The sequence below is a fragment of the Chrysoperla carnea genome, chromosome X, assembly GCF_905475395.1.
Source record: "Chrysoperla carnea chromosome X, inChrCarn1.1, whole genome shotgun sequence".
Classification (NCBI taxonomy): Eukaryota; Metazoa; Arthropoda; class Insecta; order Neuroptera; family Chrysopidae; genus Chrysoperla; species Chrysoperla carnea.
This window is the reverse complement of record NC_058342.1, coordinates 38,492,397-38,504,989: the sequence shown is the minus strand read 5'-3', so window position 1 is coordinate 38,504,989 and position 12,593 is coordinate 38,492,397. Positions and strand designations below refer to the sequence as shown.

Sequence of the window (12,593 nt, the reverse complement as noted above, 5' to 3'; positions counted from 1 at the left end):
TTTTATGAATATATTGTAAATTTTCAAAAACTGTTACTAAAATAGGAAATTTAATAACATTTTTAATAAAAAGCATCTTTTAATATGACTTGAATGTAATGAGGGAGAAATATGACTTTAATGAGGCCTAGATGTATTTTTTAGTTACATGATACAATACGTGAAACGATTAGCTTTTATTTCGAAATGAACTTTGTCTAAATTTCGATTTAAAATATAATACATATTTAGTAAATTTTGTCAATTACTTTTCTATGTAAATATCCAAACAATATATTCTTTAGGAGGTTCTATAATTGGTTTGGTACCGAAAAAGGTGATAGCCTATTTGAACAGAATACCTTAAGTAGACTCTGCTGTGTTTTGAAATCTTAACTGATAATTAAAATTTTAACAAAAACTCCTTCGGCTCACATTTTTCAAATTTCGTGCCATCGTACTCTAACTAACTTACCGTACTCTAAGGATTTTGGATTACTGGAGTCATTTTTTTTAAATTCACTGCGTCCTGATGATCAAAAATTTTTTCCCTATGGGCCATATATTTCTAGGATAGTTTTTCAAAAATGATATCTAATGTGAATTGAATAATACAAGTCTATAGTAGAGATAGTATAGTTGTAAGTGCGCATGTGCTGACTGACAACATTTGTTATAGGTTATAGTTATAGGTACAGTAGGTACTAAACTAAACTAAACTAAACTAAACAAAATATAAATTTGATAAATAATTAATGATTTATTAAACGTGTTAATTATATTGACCTAATTAAATCAATCAATCAATCAATCAATCTAAACGAAGTCGAACCATCAACTTGATTGAGATCCATATAAATATAATACCTATACTTATATAAACACTGTTATCCTATCTGAAATGATAATTGTCTCATGTCTGTCGTAGTCGTAAATATCAAAGTAGTTGTAGTAGGTAGCGCATCTGGCATCTCACATCTCACATCCATGAATCATCTCACATCTGCTAATGTCCAATAATCATTAATCAAACGCGCACGTAATTGATCAGTATTCAAGTCAGTCAGTATAGTGATCAATAATTGTGCTTCAATTCTTTTAAATGGTCCTAATTGAATTTAATTTCTTATTCAGTTACCACTCGATTTAAATACCAAATTCAGAGGCACACCTACTGTACCGAGTACTGCTGTCACTGTGAGAGCTTACTTACTTACTAAAATGTGCGGCCCCGAGTATTTACGAATTTATAAATCAAAAGTTAAGAGTAAATTGACTTAAAATTCCTTAGAGATTATATTACAGACTAACTATAACTGTTTGAACTGAACTGTTTGAATTGCGGTTATAATCGCAATAGAAACAAAATGTTTTATTAATGTCTTGAATTATTCATACGTTTTTGAAGCTATACTTCTTTAGAAATGATGAGTGAATTTGTATGATACGTGCGCAAAGGATGACATGACACGAGAACTACATATTGAAGTTAATTAGTTCATATCACTTTCGCTGTCACGGAGTCTTTGATGAAGATTTTGTATTCTATAGAGAAGACAGAAGACAAGTAAAATTTGATAAACTATTATGGTTGCGATGGTTGAAACATCGATCGATCCTGTAAATGTGGCATAAACAAATCGATGTACGATGTACGATGTGTCCACAAATAATAATAATATAATTGAATTGAATCAGTCTAGTCTGTTGTAGGTACATTGAGTCGAGCGTTGAGTTTATTTTGACGCGAGTCTTAACATAAAAAATGAATAAATGTCAATGTGTGAATGTGCTGATGTGAAGAGCAGAGTATATAATACAGAACTACAACTACAACTCCTTAATTTATGTGTACTTTATTTGTAATGCAAGTTCTTAAGCTGATTTGGCTTATGATGATATCTGAAGTTTTGTGAGGAAGGCAACGGATCAAAATAAAAAGATTTTTGAAAAGATAATTGTTTTTATTGAAAACAAATAGCAGTCTAAGTAGTATAAGAATTTAAAATAAAAATGTTACAATGTATTGTATTGAATGAATATTAATTAATTAATATGAACAGAACAGAACATAAATCAAATAAATAAAATATAGTTTTATTTAAAATCTAAAATGGTGTTGTTTTTCTATTTTTATAAATGTTGGTAAAATAGTTTGACTAATAACAAATATTTATTCTAAAATACTGTCTGTACTGTAGTACACTCTGTACTGCAGTGCACTCTGTAGTGTAAAATGATTAATACCTAGCTACGTTTTGAATGCAGCTTATGGATCATTGATCAATTAGATCCTAGATCTGAATTCAAAACCAATTAGGATTCATAAATAGAGTGATTTTAAAACAATCAAATTAATATTATTATTAATATTATTATTATTATTATTATTATTATTATTATATTCTAAATTATGGAAGGAAGATTTTATTTTAGGTGAAAGTTTTATTAAATTCTAAGTTGATTCTGACTCTGACTCTGACTCGAACTAGACATTTGATTTGACATCCAAGATATCCATCCATTCCATTCGATTCAAAATGATCTTGAACTTTAAACTTAAATTAAATAACTTAAAAAACAACAAAAGGATGTGTGTATTGTAACGCGCGCACCTTACAACTTATATTTCTTTAATATTTATCATAACAAATATAATAATTTATAAATAATATTTTAAAACACCTATTATTTATCGATTGTGTTCATAAATCACACTTCATACATCCATTATCTATCCATCCTTGTCTCTTATGAGTGACAATTCGTTTTATCAACTAACTTCATAGTTTTTGCTCGTGTGGTGTATCATAAAAATGCACTCTCATCATTTGTTCATAAGGCGCCTAAAGTAGTATAACTTCAAACATTTTAAGCCCTTAAAAGTAAGCACAAAAAATGCCATCTATGATATTAAACCGAATGTATAAACCCCTTGTTTGATCGAAGCTGTGTCTTAAATACTCCTTCAATTAAAAATTTCATTCACAAGTTGTTTAATTAAAGTTTAAAGTTCTATCATTTTAAATGAAAACTCCCTTACAATTTTCAGAATGTTCGGAAAATGTTGTCAATACTGAATAAAATTATATTTATTATATTTATTATAAGAATAGTAAAATAGAACGCGAAAATGAAAAATACTAATATTTAGACAACTTATTCTTCACTCAGAAAATAACTTTGGGGTCGGTAATTGAGAAAAATGAATCAATTTGGATGAATCTTTGAATTCGTGATGAATCACAAAAATTGTTTGTTGAAAAAAGAAAGATTGGCTCTCTAAATTGGCGAATGAATTAATGAATTTTATTTGTACATTTTAAACTTCTTTTTAGAAGCCCGAACATACAGAAAATGAAGAGTCATGTCTAGAGTCAAAAACCATGGAAAAAAAATTGAGAATTGCTGCCTGTGTTGTTGTTAAGAATAACAACTATTGTTTGTTTGAAATTAGTGACCTGATTTTTTTAATAAAATCCGATCGATTTAATTTAAATATTGAAAAATGATTTTAAAAAATTTATAAAAAATTGTTGTTATTGCTTTATACATTTTTTTAATTTGTAGTGTTTTCAGTGGCGGATTTAAGAAAAATATTCAATTCCTATAAAACGCTTCATTTTTTACGCTAAAAATTGATTTTGATCTTTTGACACTACCGGCCTTTTATTTTTCTTCGAATAACAATTATTTTGAATAGTGTTCTAGTTACCAAAGCCACCAAATAAGCCCCTAATGATTTAATTTGCACTCACAAGACAAGATCAAATTGAAATGTCACACACACAACCACACACATAGATGAAATAAGGACCATGCTAGGGGGAGCAACTGCACCTTTTTCGATTGCTTAAATTCGCCACTGAATGAGTTATCTCAATTCGAACCATAAAATTTGTTAAGTACACGATAAGCGTATATTGGAAGTTTTTCTACGAAATACGAATAAGGAACACCGATTTCGAAACGTAGATTTAATAAAAGTGATTAAAATTTGTATTTTTGTTTTGTTTTGTTTTATTTTGGAATGTATGTGTAATTCATGAGGTTTTTTTTTTGGAATCGATTTTATTCACGATTCACGATTCCAAAGAATATGAAGAAGACACTGTACACTGTACACTGTACTGCCTAATGTTAAAGAATTTTGTAAATTTTTGTTTGTCAATTAATAGCAAATCCAAAAACTATTACAAAAAAAACTTTACGTTCAAATTTAATTTGCATGAGTTACCATTAAAATTGTTACGTGACGATGTGACCAATCAGTATGAATTGAACCGATCACCTATACCCATTTGATGTCAACACGTACTTCGGATTTTATGTGTTTTCGGGTTTAACCCAGACCAATGTCAGAGTCCGATATGGTCAAACCATTCGAGCTCAAACCATCGCCAGTCAATTCTTGTTGATATTTAATTGTATCCGTATCCCCCCACTTCATTTGTTAGCTTAAGCTTTTTCTTAGGAAATGCAGAAAATATTAAATCTATTGAGCAAGCGTTAAAAATGAACAATTGTGATGTGATGTGGTGTAGGTCAAAAAACCTTGAGGTATAAGCTAAGCTAAGCTAAACTAAGCTAAGCTAAACTAAGCTAAGCTATCTATTATTGCCATTTGTGGAAGAAACAAAATATCTATTACTATTTGAGCAGCTTCTGCATTCCTAACTTTAAAACTGGTCTAGTGATCTGTGATCAGTGACCAGTAACTAGTAACAATCTTATTTAATTCGACGCTCTTATTTAACAGGACACGGGATCAATTTCAAAATTCCTGAACTGGTATTTATCGACGAAAGTCTATAAATTTGGACGTAACTATTTGTGCATCTGCCTCTCATAAATCGGTGCATAAAGGCTGCCATAAAATAGGATTGTAGTTCGAACACATTAAGAAATTTTTTAAATATTATTGCAATTGTTTTTTTAAAGTTGTACTTAAAATCTGAACCCATGCCTTACATTTTTTGTGTATCTACAATAATAGAGTGTTTTAAACACCCTGTACAATTAAATTTTAATAGTTTTCTGTTCTCTGTTCTCTGTTCTCTGTCCCCTTTGAACAAATCTATGATATTCATTTTTTTAAATTCCAACACCTAAAGATGACTGATTATTGATTATTTCGATTGAATTAAATTGATTTTGTGGAAACATTCTATTTTCACAATATTTGTCCAATCAATAAGTAATGACCTATCCAAAAGTTTTTTTTTTATTATAGGAGAGGATGTTACACTTCAAGATCCAATTAGAAAACTGTACTTTTTGATGTAGTAAAACAGAGTTTCCCCAAAAATCAACTACTTTAATCCCAACTCATTCATAAAGCTTGACTAATTCCTAACTCATTGATAAAACTTTTGGCTGATTCTTTAGATTTATTTGTGAAATGAATTGGATTTTCATCTTTGGGCTAAGATATTTTGGGAGCAATGGACTAAGATGTCTTGTCATTCCCTTTTTAACAAATGAATGTACAAATGTTGGTGATTGTGGTCAGTTGATGATTGGTTCTCAAGATACCATACCAGACCAGACCAGAATATATAAAAAACTAAAATAAAGTGGGGGGGGGGGGGGTGTGGTAGGTGAAGAGCATTTAATATCTTGAATTTTGATTGGACAAAGATTTCAAATCAAAGACAGCATTCCACAAACTAATAACAGACTAATGAGTCAATGATGTCAATGGAAGAGGTGATGTCAAAGATGTCACATCATTAACATTGACAACATGATTTGCTGGTAGTGTAGATGTAGACATTTGTTGCGCTTGCGTCAATGTATCCGGAACCGGTAATGGTTTAGCAACACCGATTCGTACAACTCCACGTGGAGCACCTTTAAGCGCTTGTACTGCTTGATCTAAACTAGCATTCTCTAGGACCGTATCATTAACAAACAATAAACGATCGCCCGGTATAAGACGACCATCAATTTGAGCAACTCCACCTGGAACTAAGCTACGAATTACAATCACCGTATCGTTTGGATCGATTGGATCTTGATAATCCAGAATGGAAAATCCAAGGCCACGTTCACCTTTAATTAGTTCAATGACTTGTGGCTCGGAACTCCACATAGCTAGACCTGTTAAAGGTTCCAGAGAACGTGAACGCATTTTACTTAATAAACCATCGGTTCCTGGAATTGATGTGGCTAAGGATCCATCGGATTTGGCTTTGACTAAACGATCCGTTGTTGGAAGTAAATCTTGTAGACTGCTTGTACGACCTTGTACACCTGCAACGCCTGCAACTGCTTTGGCTCGTGGAGATCGTCCGCATACCATTCGGACGTTTACTGGCAGTTCTTTTAAAATACTCACCACTTCCATATGATTCATTCCTAATAAACGGCATCCATTTACTTCTAATAATTCGTCTCCAGACATCAGTGTTCCTGCAAAAAACATTTATTATCATTTGAACTCCTCTACCTTTTTAGTTCAAAGCGACTCAACTACTTCGAAAGGAAAACATAATCTTAGCAATACAGCAACACAGCATACAGTAATGCTTATTGAGCTCATTGTACGAGTTTTTATTAGCCTAGCAGTTTAGTAGTTTCGAGTCGTTTTTGAAACATTCGGTACTTGGTACTCGATAGAATGACATACCATCACGTCCTACAGGACCTTCTGGAAGTATTGATCGAATGTAATGATGTGGACGTACTTCTCGGCCATCCTCGACATCCACAGTACCCTCAAGACTGATCCCTAAGCCCCCGGATTCACCAAATTTACGTAACTCAGCAATAACAATTTCTGTATCGTCGCCCACAATATTCTTCCATTTGGTGATAAGCGCTTGTTCTTGGGTGGACGTTAAAGGGGTTTGGATTTGTAATCGATGTATAGGCGGTTGATTGTCATTTGTTGTATTATGATTGGCGATCACATGTAGATTACTTGCTTCAATTGGTCGTAACTGTTCCAAAATTGGATTTGGATCATCCGTATCGTTTGGATCATCCAGTGATGTGGACGAATAACGTGGACGATGCAAACTGGGAGTGGGTGGCTCCAGTGAAGGTGTTGCTGGTAATTTCATTTCATTTGCTGCAATTGCCATTTGAAGTTGTTCGTATTTGGGGCCACGTAAATAGCGTTCTAAGCAAAGGGTAACAGTGTTGCCACTACTGCGTAGTACTTCGACAGCTTCGTGGTTTGTATATCCTTGCAAGGAACGTCCGTCCACAGCCACAATTCGATCATTTACTTGGATTTTTCCACTTAAATCAGCTGCACTTCCAGCACTTATACTTTTTACAAATATTCCCGATAATTCTTCTTTTTCACATACGTAACCTGCAACAAAATCAAATTGGTTCACACATCAAATTCAAGTTGAAAATTAAAAAACAAGAAATAGATTTTCAATTAAATTGATTATGTTGATCATTTTTAAAAATGTAAATATATTCTAAACTCATGTACAGGTACACGTAGTTGGTATAGTTAGTAATTAACACCTACAGGTCTAATGATAATAATAAATGATTTGATTTAGTTAGTTAATATTCATAAGTTTAAATGTAAAATGTAAAATGTATGTATGTTTAAACTTTAAATATAAATATAAATATTTATATGAGTTGAGTTGAGTTTAGTTAAGTTTGTTTATAGATTGTAATTAAATATCATATCATTATCAACAAATGTATGTTTATATTATATTATTGATAATATAATATATATTTAATTTTATAATTATAATCAATTATTATTATATTATATTTTATTATCAATATTATTATTATTATTCATTTAATTTGATACATTCTTATTTTATTTATTATAATTCATTATCTACACCTACATACCTATACACGTACATACATAGAATACATAGAATACATCTACAGATATACATCGTTAGGTCTGCGAGACTTAACGATTTTTTCGGGTTGGATAAGCATCAAGTTAATATTTCCTAAGGGAATTCGTTTCCACGGGACGCCTAAATTTTGTATTTATGCAAATTTTTTGTATACAATATTTGGAAATTATTGAATCGCCCGCAAACTTTGTAAATCGTACGGATGTCCTTTTTTTATTTCTTGAATGAGTGGAAGAAGATAATTGAACAATAAATTTAAAAAGTCGTTTTACTTATCTGAACTGAAACTGAATTAAAGAAGATGAGGATGTATCTCATTATGATGATGTGTCACGAATTACAATTGTAATTTGTTCATTTTTTGTGACTTGTGACACTGAGATACTTGTACGTTATATACAAATCAATCCTCTTGAATTCAAATTCGAACAAAACGACTTTTTAAATTGATTGTTCAATTATCTTCTTGCACTTATTACATATTATTAAAAGAACGAACAATGGTTTGACCTCCCGGACTATATTTAATTTATATATAAATAATTATTAAATGTATTACATATTTAATATTTAATATTTATTAAAACTGACTAACAATAACAACACAAATATTAAACAAACTTAACACGACCATTTATTTATTTGATTTGATTTGAAACAATTAATTATCAAATTACTAATTACTTTCTTATCGTGATAGTTACAGTGTTCATGGTCTTCAATTGTGTTATTCAAATTACAGAATGTTGTGTTATTAGTAACACTTCACACTTCACACCTATCACCTATCACCGTATTCAAATAATTAAGTGCAATTATTTTTTTATTTTAGGTAATTTGATTTTTAATTTTATGTTTTATTCCGTATTTTAATTTGGTATTCAAGGAAAATTTTGTTTTCAAAAATTTATCTTATTCAAAATATGCTTATAGCTTTGCTTCTAGAGATCAATGATCATAGAGTCTTCAAGTAACCCTCTCAACAAATTGTTCGTTATGAAATAGGCTGGCTACAACACAACATACAATTTGAAAAACAAAATGGTGTAATTAAAAACAACTGATAGAATTAATTGTTAAAATACCATGTATATACCAGATATACCATGTTGATCTTCTTGTAGAATGGAACAATGAGAGCAAAGCTGCTAGCTGCTAGCTGTTAGCTGCTTACATTTTGATAGTATGATAATGATAACTAAATATGTAGTACATAGTAAGTAGTAAAGTATTACAAATGAATTGATACCTGCGATGGTAATACCAAGACCGTTAGCATCTTTCTTCAATTCAATAACAAACTTTTCCATTTCGTTGACAGGTAAATTAAGATCTAGATTTAATCGTTTGGAAGACGGTGAACCAGGTAATCTTTGTACAACAACAGAAGCAGTGGCAACAGAACAGTTGACAACAGCAGCAGTTGATGCATTATCATAATGAGGTAATTGGAAAGTTTTATTGAACACTTCTGAGTAGCCTTGTTGCATCAAATATCGATCGATATCCGTCGGATTGTTTAGCAGTCGTGTTGGCACGATTTGTGGATGAGGTGGTTCCGCTGGTCGTGCCACAACTAATTTTACACGTGTACCTGATTGACGTAAAACAGTTGCCACTTGTTCTGAACCCATTTCATGTAAATTCACCTAAAATCAAATATAATACTTCAACTTGTGTGTGTACTTACAGAATACAGAAAAGAAAATCTGTTGAAAACTTACATCACCAATTTGTAATATATGATCGCCACTTTTTAAGCGACCATCTCTGTCCGCAACACCACCAGGCAATATTGTTTTAACAACGACACCCATAGTGCGTCCACCAATAATACCAAAGCCAAGACCTGTTCCATCATTTATTAATTCTATTGCTTCAACCTGAAACAAGCACGTCATCTGATACACGATACACGATACTCTGATCTGATACACGATACACTCTGTACTCTGTACTGTGTACTGTGTACTGTCATCATATTTTATTTATTTTATTACTTACTTGAGCCCATTCTGAATTTAGTAAACAATCAGAACTGGCCTTCGATGTGTCACTGACAGCTGACGGTGATCGATGTACTGTGTCTTCATCCTCTACACTTGGATTCGTACCACCGCCTCCACCACTTTGATTCAAATTTCTTGTCACCACTAATTCAACTAATCCCCTTGATTTTTGTAAGCTAAGTGCCTGTCATTACATTACATTATTACATTATTACATTAATTCATGAATACAGAGTGTCCTCTAATACTGTCAAACATTGTTTGTTAGTTTATAATCTAAAGATAACAAAAACGTTGGAAAACGTTGTAAATGTTATGGTGCGCTTAAAATTTATCGACATTTTAGAATCTGACTAGATTTATTACAAAAGTACGATTCTTAAAATAAAACAATAGGTCACATATACAGAATGTTTTTTTTTCTTTTTTTTTACTGGACACATGTGTGAAACTCGGAAAATAAGTTTAATTGAAGAAAATGCTAGAAACGAAAAATGTTAATTTCAAAGGCACACATCTTATACAAGTATTGAATTCAATCTAAGTTTCCAATTCAATTAAAAGCTCCCTCTGATTCATAACTGACAAACATTAGGCGTATGTACTTTAAATTAGAAAGTTGTTCTTTATAAAAGCGCAAACATTAAGACCGTATGAGAAACTTAATAATAAGTTTTTGTGCGTTTCTCCATTCAATTTGAACAAAAATTATCTTTATAGAAAACAAATCACTCGTATTGAAAAATTTGTTTCGAAAAGTTTCTAGATTCCACAGAAGACATAAGAAAAAGCTATTTTTGGATAAAACTGTTCAGTTTGTTTTTGTCTAAACTGTACCGTTAACGAAAAAAATGTAACTTAATGAATAACAAGTTTATAATTGAAAGTGTTCATCTATCGATTACCATACCATTACCATATCGATTTATGGAAGAGAGTGAGCTTTTCATTGATTGAATGGCTGCGAGTTTCAAACATATATGAACTTAAAAAAGAAAGACACTCTACTCTGTAACACTTATTGTAATGTATTGTATTGTATTGTTCTGATCATAAAATCATTGAATCATTGAATTGGTAATTACCTGATGCTGATGCTGATGCTGAAGTTCAGTTGCTGTAATCACATTGTTTGAAAGCGTGGAAGCCGTCTGTCCAGTAGTTACCGTACGTCCCAAAATGATGTTACCTTGATGATCAATAGGACCATTTGGTGTGACACCAGTTGTAGGTGATAATGGTATCATGTGATTGTGACTGTGACTGTGACTAGTGAATGTGCTAAGTATTGGTGGCTGAGGACTGCCAGGTGATAGTTGTGCAGATGGCACCCGTTGTTCATCGTTACGATCCAACGTTCGATCCACTCCTACTCCTACTCCAAGGAGTCCACTACCTTGTGTGTCCAATAAACAACTGCTTCGAGCACTTCCGTTCCGATCATGATAATGAGATGGATCGTATAGATCCACTGATGACGGTACATTCAATACCAATTCACCTAAAACAGTTAAAGTTCAAGACAGAAATAATAACTACCTAACCTTTAATTAGTATTTTATTATTACGATTACGATTCAATCAATACTTAATAAGTTAAGTACATATTTAAATTCAAGTAATGCAAGTAAGTATAATATTCAAACAAACTAACTCGCAATCTGCAACCAGCAACCAGCAACAGAATAATACACAATTAATTAGCAATTCATTTCATTATTAGACAAATAATTTTAAATTTTTATTTTAGTTATATATTTAAATAAAATTACTAAAAAACTCTGAAATTACAAAAAATTTGCTTTTATTTCAGATAAAAATCAACGAAGATAGGCCCACAAATACATAAATTTAATTAATTAATTAATTAACGATTCGCCAAACAATTTTTGAGATGGCGAGACGACTTCGGGCGCTTCAGAGCAGACGCAAGTGAGACAAAACTAGACAATGAAATGGAATCTTTAAAATAAGCGGTATATTTTAAAAGAATGTATTAAAGAGGGTTGAGGGTTGAGAGTTGAGAGTTAAGAGTTGAGAGATGTGTTTTGGATTGTTAAAAGTATCTTTGAATAAAATAAAAAGATTTAAGATACAAAGTACAAACCTGATGTAGTAATATCAAAGTCAACAGGTAATATTGAAGGATGCTGTATTAACTCTTGACTTAATTCACTCAACGAATCTTGCACAGTGATGATGCCACGGAATATTGGATTCTCTAACGTTGATATCAACAGATCCATATCTTGATATGTGTTTGTTAATAATTTTGGATCATCTAAATCATCCACAACTTGTTTGATATTGTGTAACAATTGTAATGCACTGGATATATCAGCGTTTAAATGCATTCTGATTCTGATTTTTATCGTATCTCAATCTTACGCTCTTTTTAAAAAACAAATAAAAAACGAAAAAAAAATCGAATTCCTCCCTTTTTTACCACTAAAATAATTTTTTTTTATAAATAATATTCTACTTCTGTCATTTATATTGAATGTCAGATGTTGTGTCTTGTGTCACTGTCCTGTCAAAGTTAATTATTTGTTATTTCCATACGCCTATGACTTCTCTACAATGGTTCCGTTCTACAACACAAATTCACAACCAGACCATTGAATCAAAGACTCACTAAGCAGGCCCTCACCACTCACCAGTGAGCAATTTTAAATTATAAATATTTTGTTATAGTGAGCGCAGGAGTCTTTCAATGGATTGTATAACACAATACGAAACGAAACGAAAC

The 12,593-nt window shown here is 31.4% G+C and overlaps 1 protein-coding gene across 2 annotated transcripts; it reads right to left on the bottom strand.

Annotated features, from left to right (window-relative positions):
- Positions 1–2,379: 2,379 nt before the first annotated feature.
- On the bottom strand, positions 2,380–12,353 carry LOC123302078 (patj homolog). 2 transcript variants are annotated; one of them, XM_044884860.1, is made up of 7 exons: positions 11,952–12,353; positions 10,930–11,345; positions 9,840–10,028; positions 9,560–9,736; positions 9,085–9,484; positions 6,611–7,303; positions 2,380–6,393 (listed from the first exon to the last, which is right to left on the bottom strand). In XM_044884860.1, exons 1-7 carry the CDS (start codon positions 12,196–12,198, stop codon positions 5,660–5,662), a joined length of 2,856 nt encoding a protein of 951 aa, XP_044740795.1. In that variant the 5' UTR covers positions 12,199–12,353; the 3' UTR covers positions 2,380–5,659. The 2 variants fall into 2 exon arrangements, with proteins under 2 accessions (XP_044740795.1, XP_044740796.1); XM_044884861.1 differs by having other exon boundaries at positions 9,560–9,718.
- Between the last annotated feature and the right edge of the window lie 240 nt (positions 12,354–12,593).